Source organism: Jaminaea rosea (assembly GCF_003144245.1).
Source record: "Jaminaea rosea strain MCA 5214 unplaced genomic scaffold BDZ90scaffold_7, whole genome shotgun sequence".
Classification (NCBI taxonomy): domain Eukaryota; kingdom Fungi; phylum Basidiomycota; class Exobasidiomycetes; order Microstromatales; genus Jaminaea; species Jaminaea rosea.
In genome coordinates, this window is record NW_020289981.1 from 325569 (window position 1) to 339400 (window position 13832).

General features: G+C 58.8%; 7 protein-coding genes across 7 annotated transcripts; 2 read left to right on the forward strand and 5 right to left on the reverse strand.

The window, feature by feature from the left end:
• Positions 1 to 41: 41 nt before the first annotated feature.
• Positions 42 to 2854, reverse strand: BDZ90DRAFT_232379 (putative gamma-glutamylcysteine synthetase). The gene is made up of 2 exons (XM_025506228.1): positions 1587 to 2854; positions 42 to 1503 (listed from the first exon to the last, which is right to left on the reverse strand). The coding sequence occupies exons 1-2, from the start codon at positions 2711 to 2713 to the stop codon at positions 204 to 206; spliced, it is 2427 nt and encodes an 808-aa protein (XP_025362012.1). The 5' UTR covers positions 2714 to 2854; the 3' UTR covers positions 42 to 203.
• A 123-nt stretch (positions 2855 to 2977) lies between these two features.
• On the forward strand, positions 2978 to 4180 carry BDZ90DRAFT_232380 (hypothetical protein). Its single transcript, XM_025506229.1, has 2 exons — positions 2978 to 3754; positions 3814 to 4180. Exons 1-2 carry the CDS (start codon positions 3435 to 3437, stop codon positions 3827 to 3829), a joined length of 336 nt encoding a protein of 111 aa, XP_025362013.1. The 5' UTR covers positions 2978 to 3434; the 3' UTR covers positions 3830 to 4180.
• Positions 4181 to 4247: 67 nt separating this feature from the next.
• BDZ90DRAFT_177403 (hypothetical protein) lies at positions 4248 to 5104 on the reverse strand. Its single transcript, XM_025503748.1, has 2 exons — positions 4556 to 5104; positions 4248 to 4486 (listed from the first exon to the last, which is right to left on the reverse strand). Exons 1-2 carry the CDS (start codon positions 4947 to 4949, stop codon positions 4365 to 4367), a joined length of 516 nt encoding a protein of 171 aa, XP_025362014.1. The 5' UTR covers positions 4950 to 5104; the 3' UTR covers positions 4248 to 4364.
• A 543-nt stretch (positions 5105 to 5647) lies between these two features.
• Positions 5648 to 7947, reverse strand: BDZ90DRAFT_177407 (hypothetical protein). The gene is made up of 3 exons (XM_025503749.1): positions 7751 to 7947; positions 5980 to 7678; positions 5648 to 5911 (listed from the first exon to the last, which is right to left on the reverse strand). The coding sequence occupies exons 1-3, from the start codon at positions 7886 to 7888 to the stop codon at positions 5784 to 5786; spliced, it is 1965 nt and encodes a 654-aa protein (XP_025362015.1). The 5' UTR covers positions 7889 to 7947; the 3' UTR covers positions 5648 to 5783.
• Positions 7948 to 8080: 133 nt separating this feature from the next.
• Positions 8081 to 10700, reverse strand: BDZ90DRAFT_232382 (phospho protein phosphatase PPZ). The gene is made up of 5 exons (XM_025506230.1): positions 10336 to 10700; positions 9294 to 10231; positions 9121 to 9209; positions 8608 to 9033; positions 8081 to 8526 (listed from the first exon to the last, which is right to left on the reverse strand). Exons 2-5 carry the CDS (start codon positions 10217 to 10219, stop codon positions 8354 to 8356), a joined length of 1614 nt encoding a protein of 537 aa, XP_025362016.1. The 5' UTR covers positions 10220 to 10231; positions 10336 to 10700; the 3' UTR covers positions 8081 to 8353.
• On the forward strand, positions 10483 to 11285 carry BDZ90DRAFT_177449 (hypothetical protein). Its single transcript, XM_025503750.1, has one exon. It carries the CDS (start codon positions 10747 to 10749, stop codon positions 11218 to 11220), a length of 474 nt encoding a protein of 157 aa, XP_025362017.1. The 5' UTR covers positions 10483 to 10746; the 3' UTR covers positions 11221 to 11285.
• BDZ90DRAFT_232383 (hypothetical protein) lies at positions 11180 to 13788 on the reverse strand (the record flags this gene model as incomplete). Its single annotated transcript, XM_025506231.1, has 1 exon — positions 11180 to 13788. A coding segment is annotated over exon 1 (1961 nt), but the record flags the coding sequence as incomplete, so codon positions are not given.
• Positions 13789 to 13832: the final 44 nt, after the last annotated feature.

The following is a 13832-nucleotide window of genomic DNA, read 5'->3' on the forward strand; positions in this document are numbered from 1 at the left end:
CATCATCCTCGACTGAGGCGCCAACGACCGATCAAGTGTCCACGACTCGTTCTTGCTAATATCTCTGATGAATAATACCATGCCACGTCCAGCGTCTAGATGTATATGACAGCGTGTGGGATACGAGTGAGGCGATACGGCGATGCAAGCAGGACGGCGCGTACGGAAGCGATGCAGCAAGATAATGCGAGGTGCCCGTATGGCTACGGTCCGTCTGCCTGCTTCTTCGCCTGCGCATCAGCATGAGCCGCCTGTAACATCAAGTCGCGCCCATCATCCTTGACGCCCACACCTGCTCCCACTCCCGCCGCGTTGCTCGTAGCAGCAGCAGCAGCCGTCAATGGCGAAAGTGGCTTCCCCTCCTCACCATCGCCATCGCCATTCGCAGTCGCCAGATCCTTCTTTGCCTCAGCAGCTGCTGCTGCCGCTGCTGCCGCCTTGGCGGCCGCAGCTCCTCCTGCCTCTTTGACTTCCTGCTTCCTCCTCCTCTCAGCGTATCCCTCAGGCAAGAAACCCGGCGCCTCCTCTTCTCCCCTCTCAACGCGATCCAACGTCTTGCAGAGATCGTAGTTGATCTCCTGATTGACCACCGAGTCCCCCTTGTACGCAGGATGGGAGCGAATGTATCGCCGTATCCAGGTAGCGGCAGTCACGAGTGTCCCATTGGCGCGGGCCGAGACGAGGGAGAGGTATGCGTCCATCTCTGCGCGTGTAGAGACGTCGATGTCCAAGGCGTCGAGGTAGGAGGAAACTAGCGGTACCAGGCCAGGGAAGCTGCTAGAGCTCGAAGACGAGGATGAAGAAGATGCTCCATCCTCATTTGCATCGTCGGCTGGCGCTGACTTGCCATTGATGAGCTCGTTGATGGTAAACTCGTCGTACTCCTCCTCCACGGGCGGCAGCCACGGTGCTGGTGAGGCGGCTCGTGAGCCTGAGGGCGTGGGGTATCGTCCCTCAAAGAAGCGGGCAGGGCCGTTTGATCCTCCAGCAGCCGCAGCCGACCCGCCACTTGTGGGACCATTACCATTCACCGACGGCTCCCGTGAATGCGCTGCACTCCTTGCCGCTGAATGCCTCTCACGTGTCCTGTAGACATCCTTTCTAAAGTAGAACTTCTCCTGCCCAACCGCATCCCTCTTCTGTGCCCTCAACATATTGACATCTACCTTGGAGATCGGCATGTAGAAGTTGAGCCTGAAACTCAGAATGGCCCTCGTGAGTAGCACCACAAAGACGCTGAATGCCGCATTCTCAAAGTCGGTCACCTGAACCTCCATGCTGCGGACCTCGACACGCCAGCCGATCTTGTCGCCCAGCGGTGGTGGCTTAAAGCGCATGGTCTGCCAATTGGTCGACTGAATGTTCTCGAAGTGGTCCATGGAAGACGAATCGTCCTGATCGACCATTTCGGAGAAGATGACGAGGGGGTCGCGGATGAAGAGGTGGGCGAAGTGAGAGGAGAGGACGGGATCCATTCCGGCTTCTTCGAGGCGGGCTCGAACGCTGTGAGCGGGCCAAAAGCAGGCCGAGGTGTGATCAGTAAGGGAAAACATGACTGAAAGTCGTCCTCGCGGCCACGAACTCACCCCTCGTCCACCGGGAACGGGTTGTCACTATATTCCGGCCTGTTGGCCGACTCAAGCGAGAGGTACGAGTCGACCGAGTCGTATCTGCTCTTGTTCATCCTCATCCTGGTGCCATTCTTGTTCCCCTCGAGCGGCTTCAAACCCCTCTCCTCTGGCGTACGATCATCCACCGCACCAGAGATGACGCTCCATCTCGCATCTACATCGGCGAGGTAGCCCCGATACGCAGGTGATGCAGCGGTGAGAGCGAGAATGATGGGTGTGACGGGCACAAGCTGGTCGTAAATCGCGCGAGCTTCGTGGATTGAGCAGGCTTGGAATGTGACCTGCAAACAGCAGCACCCCATGCCGAAGCCCATCGAGTCCATGTAGATGTGGTCTGGCTTGGCTGCCCCTTCTTTTGCCTCTGAGTCGCCGGGAAAGAGGTTCCGGTCCCACGGGATCGTTGGATCAATGAAAGGCTGCGGTGTCTTCTCGTCGACAAAGATGGGCAGATTGATGGCTACCTTGCTCCCTTTGCGCTTGCGAATGTTGGCCGTTAGTGTGGGGAAGCGCGCGTGTTGGTTGATGATGTCGTCAGGGAGGAAGAGGGACTGGCTGGCCTTGCCATTGGGTACGAGAGTGGGGTCATCGAGGAAGACGCCGTCCGTCACACCTAAGCGTGGGAAGCTGGTGAGGGTGAGAGGCACCTCGTTTGGCTTGAGGTGACGACGTGCGATTCGCCTGCGCATACGCATGTTGCGCTCCACCGCGGAGAGCTCCTTTGGGCTAGCACCATATGGTGCCCCTGGTGTGCTCTCGAGCATATAGCGCCCGTACTCTGGGTGGAAGGTAGGGATTTGATCCTCAAGGCCATCCTGGATCTTCTCGCAGCTATCGGCGTGGCTTTCTGCCAAAACTTTGAGGATCTCGCCCTGACGGAGACTCAAAGTGGCATTCTTGGTCTCCTCGTCGAAACAGACGACGATGTACTCAAGCTCGTCTCCCCAGAGTACTCTATCCCCTCTACGGTCTCTGACCTTGTACCAGAGAGAGAGGAGCTGCTCGATTCCATGCTTGCGGACGTGCGAGGCTAGCGCCTGTGTCTCTGGCCAGTCAAGAGGCGTGCCCAGCGAGAGGAGGCCCATGGCAGCGCCAAGAGTGAGGAGACGAGGGTACGAGGCCAAATAGCGCAGTCAGAGAAGTCTGACGCTCAACGCTGGCCTAGGTGAGAGGAGGATGCGGGGTAGGGAGCTTCGAGGGCGTTGGCAAGGATTACGAAGTGTGGTTCACAATCAATCCCCATTTCCTCTGGCGTCACTTCGCCCTTCGCGTCTGTCCGCTCAGCGCCCCGTCGGCTCATTGATTCCTCAAGGCCGAAGCCGCCGCGGCCGTAGCGCCGGGCAGCATGGTAAGCGGCAGATAGAGCCCAGCAACGCAACTGCGGGGATGATCGATGCACTCGCAATGTGTTTGGTGATCATCATCAACTCATCAGTAGAATGCAGATGCGCCGCAGTCGCGGGCTCATTCTCGGCGAGTCATTTGGAGGCTCTCCCAGCTAGCAGCCATGGCTCGCCGTCGACGGGCCTGTCCATGACGTCTTGACAAGTGGCCTCCTTTGATGTTGAGCTCAATCGTACATCATCGCCTCCTGTAGATCGTTGCCATCCCCGCCGTATCTTGAGCACTCGATCACGCTATCATGGCCTGTCTCAGGATCGGCTGACCCACGGTCGTAATGACCTCCACGCGAATCCTCGATTCGGCCTTTGGACAAGCAGCCGGATGAAGCATTGACCCAGGACCTCTCCCGTCTGGCTCACCCGTCCCTCCTAGTCATCACTCAACACCACACGTTCGATCACAATGGCTCATCTCCCGAAAGACGACCTTTCTCAAGTGCCTGATATCGCTCCTGTCCAGCTATTGGTCCATATTCAGCCCAAAGCCGGCAAAGAGGACGAGGTGGCCTCTCATCTGGCCAAGATCCAAGCCAAGGCCAACTCGGACGATGAGCCCGACACGACCGTGTACCGCGTGAGCAAGTCGGTCCAGGGCCCTGTCACTTTCATTGTTTACGAGGAGTACAAGACCAAAGCGGGTATGAAGCATCATACCGAGCAGGAGGAGTTCAAGGCCTTCTTTGCCAAGGCGGGAGAGTTGCTCGAGTTGATTCATCCTAGGTGGTAAGTTGGTGCCGTTACCTCCACTTCACAAGGATACTGACACCTCTCCATCTTCTCAGGTTCACCAAGCTCTGAAAGAAAGACTGACGTGCGACGGAGAGCACCGCAATTCATACTAAATCCTATGGCTTCTTCATAAATACGATTTCATCATCTTTGCAAGCATCTCGGAGCCTTTCACGTCGAACCAGCGTCGCCGAGTCATTGAGAGCATCACGACGCGAGCCCGCACAGAGATCGTCCGTTTCCAACTCTTTGCTCTGCTCTTCTTACGTTGCAACCCCATTCTACTCCTCGAACACCTTCTCCGTCCTCTGCTTATCACTCGCATCGGCTTGTGACTTGAGCCATCTGCTTCTCGGCTCGATACCGGCATTGCCTGATCCCTTGACACTTTGCTGTCCCCCCCCCCCCCCCCCCCCCCCCTCGCTTCCTTTCTTGCCTCCTAGCCTTCCCATTGAGATCAAGGCTCAAGCCAGCAAAGACTGCAAGCTCCTCAATCGAAGTTACAAGCATGACCATTCCCACGGCTCAAGATGGCACCAGTGCGGCAGCTCAATCGAGGAGCTCCTCCGACCTGATCCTCGTCGAGGCCACTCGAGAGCAACACCTAGCGGTACGCGCAGCGATCTACCGAGACCACCAGCATTGGAGGCGCGGCCGGGCTGAGGAAGACTACTGGATTGCTGAGGAGACGATGACTGGGGCAAAGCTTGCTGAGAGGAGGGCGTGGTAAGTAATGGCGAGGGAGAATGTACGGAGATGTAGGACCAAAGGCTGACGCGACATGATGGTCTGTATGGGCGCGCAGGGTGCTCGTGCCACAGGATGACCGGACCACTTTGGATTTCAGATGCACTTCGTTGACGGTGAGCTCTAAGCGCTGAGCTGATGAAGTGCAGATGACGTTTGCTGACCATGCTGGTCCGGCCTCATACAGTTTCGTTTCGAAGGCCTCGTCGCCTACCCTTCCTCGTCCACTAGCTCCCATCCGACCGTCAACCCATCTCCAATCTACCTCATCGGGGGAGTCTTCACCCCCTCGCCTCACCGTGGTCTCGGCCTTGGCGGAGTCATGATGCGTCTCCTCCACGAGAAGCTTCGCCCGCTTGGCTCGCCCCCACACTCCTTCATCAGCAAAGCCGCCGCAGCTACAGCTGTCTCTCCGGTTACACCACGAGCTGATGGGAGCCATTACGGGAACGACGCGATCTGTAGCGTACTCTGGAGTGACATCGGGACTTGGTATGAACGTAATGGTGCTTACAAGATCAGGACATGGAGCGATACGCTCATCTCGACTCTCCCTGCGGACGCACCGCTGGAGGGCGAGGAAGACATCGATTACATTCGCCCTGAAGTCATCCCACAACGATTCGCCTCATTAGCAGAAGATGACGGTCGTCTGATCGCTGCCGAGCTGGAGCAGCTGGCTACCACGGCTACCGGTCCAATAGTCTCCCTCGTCTCCAACAAGGGAGAAAGCTGGCGCTACTCTGCCTTGCAATGTCAGCTGCAAGTCCGATTTCAGCATAGAGCAATGCCGCAGACGTGGGGGTGTCAGCTGCGCGAATCCTCCGTCTCTTCGTGGGCCGTGTGGGCCTATGACCTCAAACCGCTCACCTCTGGCCTTCCATCATCCCTCAACGTCCTCCGACATCGTGCTAGCAGCGCCGAGGCCCTGTACCGGTTGCTACAGGCCGCACGCAAGGCCGCGAGCGCTGTAGATGGGTGCGATAGGGTAATGGTGTGGAACATCGAGGACAACTCATCGAGTAGCTCACAGTACTGGCCGGAGGTCAAAGCTCGCCTCGAAGGTGAGGGGGGAGCGAAGCTTTGGACCCAGGACAGGTTCTCAAAGCCGGCTTTGGCGTGGTACCGCCAGGAGGGGGACAATGCTGTGGTCAGATCAGAAGATGCGGAAGCCGTGAGATGGATCAATGCTGAGGTTGGGTATTGCTTGGCGACGTAAAGAGGCGGAAGCGCTGAACAGGGCTGTATACCACGGCAATCTAATGGCGCCTACTCCTCAGCCGACCAGCAGCTTGGATGAAGTCGTTGAGCTGATGAGTGTACGAGGTCCGTCAATCTGGACGTCCACGGGCATCCATGTCGAGTCTCCAAGCTGCCGTGTGAGATCGTGGTCGCAGTATGCAGCTGCGGCAGCGTCACAGGCCTGCATCAGTCTCTTCATCCGCACAGCAATGTCATCCCGCCGCACTCACAGAATCGATCGCCCGTGAAGACGGTGTATATGAGAGGCTCGTCATCAGGCAGGTCCGGCCTTTGATCCCGACTTGTGACCTTCTGCGGGTCGGTGTGCCTAGGGTTGGCGTCAAGTGCGCGAAGGAAGATGGTCGGCAGTTTCGCGGAAGCGCCAGCTTTGACCGCGAGCCCGCTGGTCCCTTCATCTGGCTGCTGCTGCGGTGGGGGCGTGCTTCCCGACGTCGCTACTGATTGACCATGTGTAGTCGTCGCTGTCTCACCCACCACTGCGCTGGTGCTGAGCGGCCGTGACCAGATAGCCGCCACTCGCCATCCCGACAGGGAAAGCGAAGTAGGATACGTCTGCGGCGAGCTCAGCGAGCACTTGTGCATGTGCGCCCTAACCCACTGGCTGTCCAGGGTCAGATACGAGCTGCCGAAGACGGCCAAGGCTTGCTGCGGGAAGAGTATATCCGCAAAGGAGCGCAGGTCGGCCATCCATACGTAACCCTCTATGCACACCGCCACGGCGGCATTCTGGTCACGCTGCGTCCACCGTTTGCCAAGCCCGGTCTTGATGTACGAGTACCGCTCCGTGGCCGGTCGGGCTCTAATAGGCAGCTGAATCTCTGCCACGCGAGCTTCGCCATCCTGAGACTGCTGGTCCCAGCGGTAGAACTCAATGCTGCTTCCCCAGTCCCGCGCGTGCTCGCTGCTTGCTGGGTGGCTGAGCACGGCGATGACGGAGAGGCCAAGTAGGTGGGCGGACAGGACTGGCGAGTGGGAAGGTGGACGTGACCAGACGTGCGGCCAGGAGGAGGCGGATGAAGGTGACTGGGATCGGGAGATTGATGCAGAGGCAGTGGGAGCTGCCGTTCGGGCTCGCTTATGCCTGTCGCTGGTGGCCGCGCTCGACGGCCCCATCCCCGCTGCCCAACGAAAGACGTCTGCGCTATCACCTGCCCGCAGCAGGACATGCGAACCCAGGACTTCGACTGTAAGATCCTCCGATGGAATGCAAGCGCGATGCAGCTGATGGCGTGGCTGCCGTGACGAGGCGGCGGGGTGCGGCTGGCCGGTTGCCAAGTCGTAGACAGCGAGTGTCAGCTGGTGCAGCGGCCTCCGCCGTGGTAGCACTGACCACCCTTGTGCGTGCTGAGCGTCGTCTTCGTTGTTGCTTGCTTCTGATCCCTGCTCATGCACGTGGTCATCACTTTCGATCGAAGTCGCATGCACCAAGATCGCCACTCCCTCGTCCACATCAACGTCCCACGCCATAATAGCTTCTTCGCATCTCACCGCCACGTCTGCATCATTGCCCTCCTCCTCATGCCACTTCTCTGAGTTCCAGATGTCTAGCTTCCTCCCCGACCTGCTAAGCGCAGCCACCTTTCTCCCTCCAACACAAAGACGCGGCCAGAAGTAATCGACGGGCAACCGCCACCACTCAGCTTCTGGGTCACCAACCACAGGAACAGGATTCAGGTCACTCTCGTGTTGCCGTGACTGTACGAAGGGAGCAGCAATGTTGATGCGGCCAGGCCATCTTGACTGAGAAAGAAGCGATGTCTCGCGGTCGATGTCTGATGTTGAGGCCGAGTTGGAAGATGAGAAGGCAGCATCTGGCAGCCGAGGAGGATGAGGGAAGCTATGCCTGTCGAGGAACGTCAGGTAGCGGACTGCCTTGCCTGCTGGGGAGGTGTAGAAGGATTTGCACGTCTGTGGAGAGCAGTGGTGCAGGCGGGGTCAGCCACGACGGGGCTGTTCATCAACTTGCGGTCGACGGCTCACCTGGACGAGGCAAAGCGCACTCTCAGCATCGCCATCGTACGCCAAGAAGGCGATGCTCGTCCAGAGCTCCACTGGTAGATCTTGGAGGGCGCTACATTTCGGCATGGGCTCTGACTGGTCAGCGGAGGCTACTGCCATGATCGACGTTCTCGAAGAAGGGAAGATAAGAGGAGAAACAGGTCCCAGATTGGACGGCCAAAGAGTGTTAATCTCGTCTGCACGGCCTCGGCGTCTTTCTTGCCGCCTTGGGGCCGCCGCACCACGCGACATTGTTGCCGTTGACTCGAACGCGGGGGTGGAGGTATGCATGACTTCTGACAGCGTGGTAGCCACAGGCCTTCACGAGGCCTTCATTCGTATTTGCATTCGTTTCTTCAATTGTTCAAGCCTTGATTGGCACGAGACGCGGGACAGTGAGATAGACAACGTAAAGAACATAAGACACGACAACGACGATGGTGATGATGTGGGAAGAGGCAAGCGGGGGCTGATGAGTGGTTGTGAAGCCGGTGAAGAGTGAAGATGAAGAGAGACCAGATGATTGTGAACAGAGTCGAGTACCCAGTGAGCGAGTGCGGACGAGGTGAATGTAAGCTTGATGCTTTAGTACGACCCTTGCCCTCTACCTGCAGGTGGAGATTGATGCTGCATCAAGCTCCTTCGCTTGTTCTTTGCCATCTCCTTCTTCAGAGCTGCTCCGTCAAGGGGCTTGAGCAGCTCAAAGGCGCAAAGCAGGTCCTCTGATACGCTCATCACAGCGCCGAAGTTATCGAATTCTGTGCGCGAGAGGCAGCAATATTGATACGGGTCAGCAACTCCACCTCGAGTTCCTCGTATTCGCAGCGGGAAGTACTCACCTCCGCAGTAATTCGGCGCACTGAAAATTGTCACCAACGTCCTCTCGTTCCAGAACTCGTACCCATCCTCAACAACCATATGTGCCCTACAGATCAAGTCAAAGTCGTATTGCGCCAGGAATTGCTGAATCACCGCCTTGCCGAAGCAGTAGCTGACCCCACGCTCGTTGTCCTCCCAGTCGAGCGCCGTGTCCGAGGGATCGCTCCAGAGCAGGTCATTGAGCAAGCCATAGTCGGGCACGTCGGTCGGGCGCTCGATGCGGCGGATGTCATCCATGTTGGACAGGGAGGGTGAAAGGCCGCCATGCACGCAGAAGATCTTGGAGGCTACTACGGCCGCGATGGGGAGAGTGTTGAAAACGTCGATGAAAGTCTTCCAGATCTTGATGTTCACGCGGCGTTTGCATTCGTCGTAGAAGCCATAAACTGGGCAGGCGCGAACGGAGGGAGAAGCGTGAAGGCGTCAGAGAATGGTATCGCTGAGGCTTGATGACGGGATCGTCTTTTGCTCACCTCGCGTTACATTGGCACACTCGTGGTTGCCGCGAAGAAGGAAGAAGTTCTCCGGGTACTTGATCTTGTAGCAAAGGAGCAAGAGGATGCTGAATGGGCGTAACGCCAGATGTCAGCTTATCATTCGCGCTTCTGCCCTTCGCCCTCGTTTGCTCCCTCTCTGTCGCACTCACGTCTCAAGACTCTGCTTCCCTCGATCAACGTAGTCGCCCAAGAAGAGATAATTCGCACTCGGCGGGAAGCCGCACATCTCAAAGAGCCTGAGCAGATCCTGGTACTGCCCATGCGTGTCTCCCACAATCTTGACCGGAGGACTGAGCTCGATGAGCGTAGGCTGCGAGAGGAAGACCTCACGCGCCGCTTGGCAAACAGCTGTAATCTCTGCATTCTTGAGGGCTGGCTTGGGAATTTTGCCTGCGTAGCCTGCCTCGAGAAGACGAGAGATCATGTCGTCGATGTCGAATGTACGTACCCCGTCGGCATAGCTGCCGCTCTGGCTGGCGCTGGACTGCATGCTGCGTGGCCCTCCTGCGCTACCTGGCACGCCGCCGCCTGCACCGCCCAGGCTGCTGGACGAGCCTCCGGGAGGGTTGGCGAGGATGGTGTGTGTGGTGGGAATGCCCGGCGCTGAATTGGCTGCGGCTGATGCTGCTTGTACGGCGGGCGAGGTGCCGCTGTCGTATTGCCCATCGCTACGCTGATAAGGACTGCCTGCTGCTCCGCTACTTCCATCTGCGAGACCATTGCCGCTGCTGCCATTAGCGTCGCTCGCCTCAGAGAGAGGGTTGCGCGATGAGCCTGGAGGTGAAGGCAGCGGGGACTGATGTCTTGTGACTCCCCCCTTCTTCTCGATCTTCTGCGATGACCCGCTGTCGGTAGGAATGCGCCGCGACCTGCTGCTGCTCGATCCTCCAGCTCCATTCTCTGCGTCTCCAGCAGTGTGAACCTTGCTACTACCTCCTGCGCCGCCACGCCCATAATCGGACGGCTGGCCGAACTCGTCTGCCTCGTCGTCGCCTCCGCTCGTGCCGCTGAGCGAAGACTTGGACTTGCTCTTCTTGCTCGACCCTCCCATCATCTTTCCCAGTGACTTGAACATGCTGCCTTGATGCTACGATGAAGCCGAAGAGATGGGAATGATAGAGAGGGGTCAGCCAGGCGGGTCGTGCGTGCGTGTATGCTGGCACGCGGTGGACCGGGGCTCGAGTGTCTCACCAGGAACGGTTGTTTGCGGAGGCGGGGAAGACGTTTGAAGCTGAGACAGGGTTGGTGGAGGATGGTGTGATGGTCTCGCTTGGGATCCTTCGACGTCGACCTCGTATTTCAGAGGAATATGATGACAGCGAGCGTGGAGAAGAGGAGAGGGAAAGAGGCCTGCAGCTGAGTCCGTTGCCTTGTCGTGTTGGAGGGATCGCAGCACCGACTGGCTGGCTGACACGCCTCGGCGGGTGGGTTACTCCGGCGAAGAGTCGACGAGGAGATGGAGCAGAACACGAAGGGAGCGTGTGCGAGGTCGATGTTTGGCAGTAGTCGTACCAGGTTGGTGGAGATGGGAAGCAAGCCAGACTAGTCGGTAGTCGTGCGTGTGTGTGCGTCGAGGCAGGCCCCCCCTCGCTCGACTGGTCCATGTCAATCGATGGTCGGCCCGCTGCCGCGCCTCGCTGCTCGACACTCCTCTCAACGCTCAGCTCGGAGCCTCGTCGTCAAGGCGTCTCCTCTCGTGCCGCCCGCCTCCCCGCTCCGCCCTGTCTCTCCCCGCCAAGTGCGCCCACGTCTCAGGGCGCTGGCGGGGCGATTTTCCCGAGCTGTGAGCGCTCAGCTCACTCACGCCGCCGCCGACGACGCCTTATCCTCAAGCCGAGCCGGTCATCAAGCTCGTCGACACCTTCAGGCGTGCTCACGATACCATCGTCAGTATCACAGCTTCTTGCACATGCCGAGCATCGTGAACAACACGCGCCAGTTGCATGCTTGCTGCGCGTAACAGCCCCAAGCCCAGTGCTGAGCCGGCTGCACAATCACGCGGCCCGGCGCCGTCAAACGCAGATTCACGATCTGGTCATTGTGTCCAAGGAGCATGCATTGCGAGATCCAAGATAGCAGCGAGCAACATGGTTCGCACAAGCTCTCTGCTCAGACTTCGCCCTCCCCGGCAAGGCTCTCACCAATCGCCCACGCCCCTGCTTACCTCCCACTCTCTCCACCTCGCTCTCGTTCCTTTCCCTAACTCTCACTTAGACGTCTTCGCCTTCTGTCCCTTGAGGTGGCACTTCTCTCCGGCATATACCAGACCCGACCCGCTCTTGACAACTGCACAGTTGGCCGGGGTGACAACGGTTTTGGCACCACGTCGCTCATGCATGGCTACCAGCGCCGACGGGATGCCGTTGAGGCTACGGCGGTTGGGAGTGCAATAGCAGTTGCAGACGCACGCGCCACACTGCCCGCCACCGCCGCCACTCGGGCCTCGGGCGTCCAGTAGGGAGCGCTTACCTCCCTGACCGCCTCCCTGCTGACCTCTCGAGGAGCCTTGGCCGTTGTGATCCTGGTGATTGCTCTGTTGGTTGCCACCGCCGCCACTTTTGCCTTGGCCTTGACCTTGACCACTTTGCTTGCCCTGCTTGCCTTGCTGGCTCTTCTGCGCATCACCTCCCTGCTTCTTCTGGTCTCCCTTCGGGTGGGACTTCAAATATTGCTGATACGCCTCGTCATCGTCGCCGTCATCGTCATCGGAAGGCACTGTGCAGCGCACATCGTCACCCAGTTGAAGATTGGTGTTCTCCTGGACGTTGCCCCCGGCGGTGACGTTGGACATGCCGCCGTTGCCATTAGCACCCCTTGAGTTGTCGTTGTGACTGTCCTGGGAGTTGTTGTCGTGGCTGTCATTCGACTTGTCGACGCGGTTGTCCTGCGTGGTGACATTGGCCCCGCCCAAAGGCCGTGTGATTCCTATTCTCGCGAAGGGAAGGGAGGGCTTGGCACCTGGCAACGTAGACGGTCCACCTGCCGGCGCCGACGACGTGGACGAAGGAGGCGGCGGGCCACCCGAGGACGTCGGGGGAGGACCGCCCGACGAAGGAGGTGGTGGAGGCGGGGTCGACGAGGGAGGAGGCGGAGGCTGAGTTGTCGGAGGAGGACCAGCGGGGCCCGAGGCGGGAGGGGGCGGAGGTGGAGCAGGATCGTCGCGTCTGTGATGTGCATCGCCAGCTTGGGCTGCCATGAGCGCCGCAGCCGCTTTGGGAGATGTAGCAAATATACTGAGAAAGTCGGAGAGGGGCGCGGGAGGAGGACCACCTGAAGAAGGAGGGGGTGTGGGTGGAGTCGCGGAGGAAAGAGGCACGCTGGTGCCCGAGACGCTTGAAGCCGGAGGGTGAGCAGAGGACTCGTTGGGCTTTTTGGATCCGACTTTCCGTGTGTCGCCGTCGCACTGGCAAGCCTTCGGCAAGGCATAACGTCGTTCTGGATCCACTCTTTCGAGCAAGCCAGACCTTCGAGTTTTCAAATCGGCTTTATGTGTCTCTTCTGGTTTGTCCTTGCATGAACAAGGAGGCCCCGTCACCACAAGCCGTCGCACAAATTCGGCGTGTGCCGCGTTCGCTGGAATGGCGGGCGGTTGCAGGCTTCGTCGATTGTTAGCGGATGGCGGAGATCCAAAGCTGTTCTGCACCTGCTGGCCAGAGTTGACCTGGATCGGGTGGTTTGCATTGTTTGTGGTTCCAGAGGTATGAGTGCTGGACTCGGTCTTAGTATCGCCGCCGCCGCCGCCGCCGCCCATCCCGGGCATCATGCCACCGCCCATCATGCCCGCAAGGTTGAAAAGCAGCTGAGGGGGAAGCTCCCTTTTCTGCTGATCAGGCGCCTTCGCACTATCAATGCCTGCATCCGTAGGCTGACCAGGGGGAGAGCCTGCACTAGCACCTCCCTGCTCGCCAATCCCCCCCGCTGAAGCCATGATGTAGGCCATGCCCATGGGGTCCACCTTGTTATTGTTGCCGGCTGAGGGCACCTGAGGGATGGCCCCGAAAGAGTTGACGATGCGTTGGCCGCTGTCGACGGAAATTGGATGGTTTGAACCATCGACGACGCCGGATGAGTGTTGACTTTGATCCACCTTGGAACCACGGCGGTCGATCGGGATCCCAGACGAGAGAGATGCCGCAACGAAGATGGTAAGAAGAGCCCACGAGCGAACCATGTTGAGCGATGAGAGAAGGCAGTGAAAGAGTCGAGTGGGTAGATCAGAGGAGTTGCGTGTGGGCGACGATGCAGACCAGCTGCTTCAGAAGAGTTGGGAGAATCAGGGAAAGAGCGGTGCGGGGTAGGGGTAGTGGGTGAGGCCAGCCTGAGGAGACAATCGGTAACGCGGGATGAAGGCTGCCTCTTATAGCTGGCGTCATGTAGCAGCAACAGCATTCGCATTGATGGAAGCCGTGCTGCAGATGCTTGTCAGGACTGCGACCATGCGGGGAGAGTCGCGGTGCCATGGAGGCAAAAATCCGCTGGAGCTTGGAGGACCGGATTGGGTCGGTCGTCCGCAAGCTCCGTGAGCCTGAAGAGCAGATATCGCGGACATTGATGCTACCAGTGGATTGGATATGCGCAGCGTTTAAAGGAATCCATGAATCCTCTGCTGGCCGAAGTTGTGACTTTAGGAGCAATGGCTTCGGGAGTGAAGGAGGTCTGAAGCCCCGAGGCCCGCGTGCAGTTGGCTC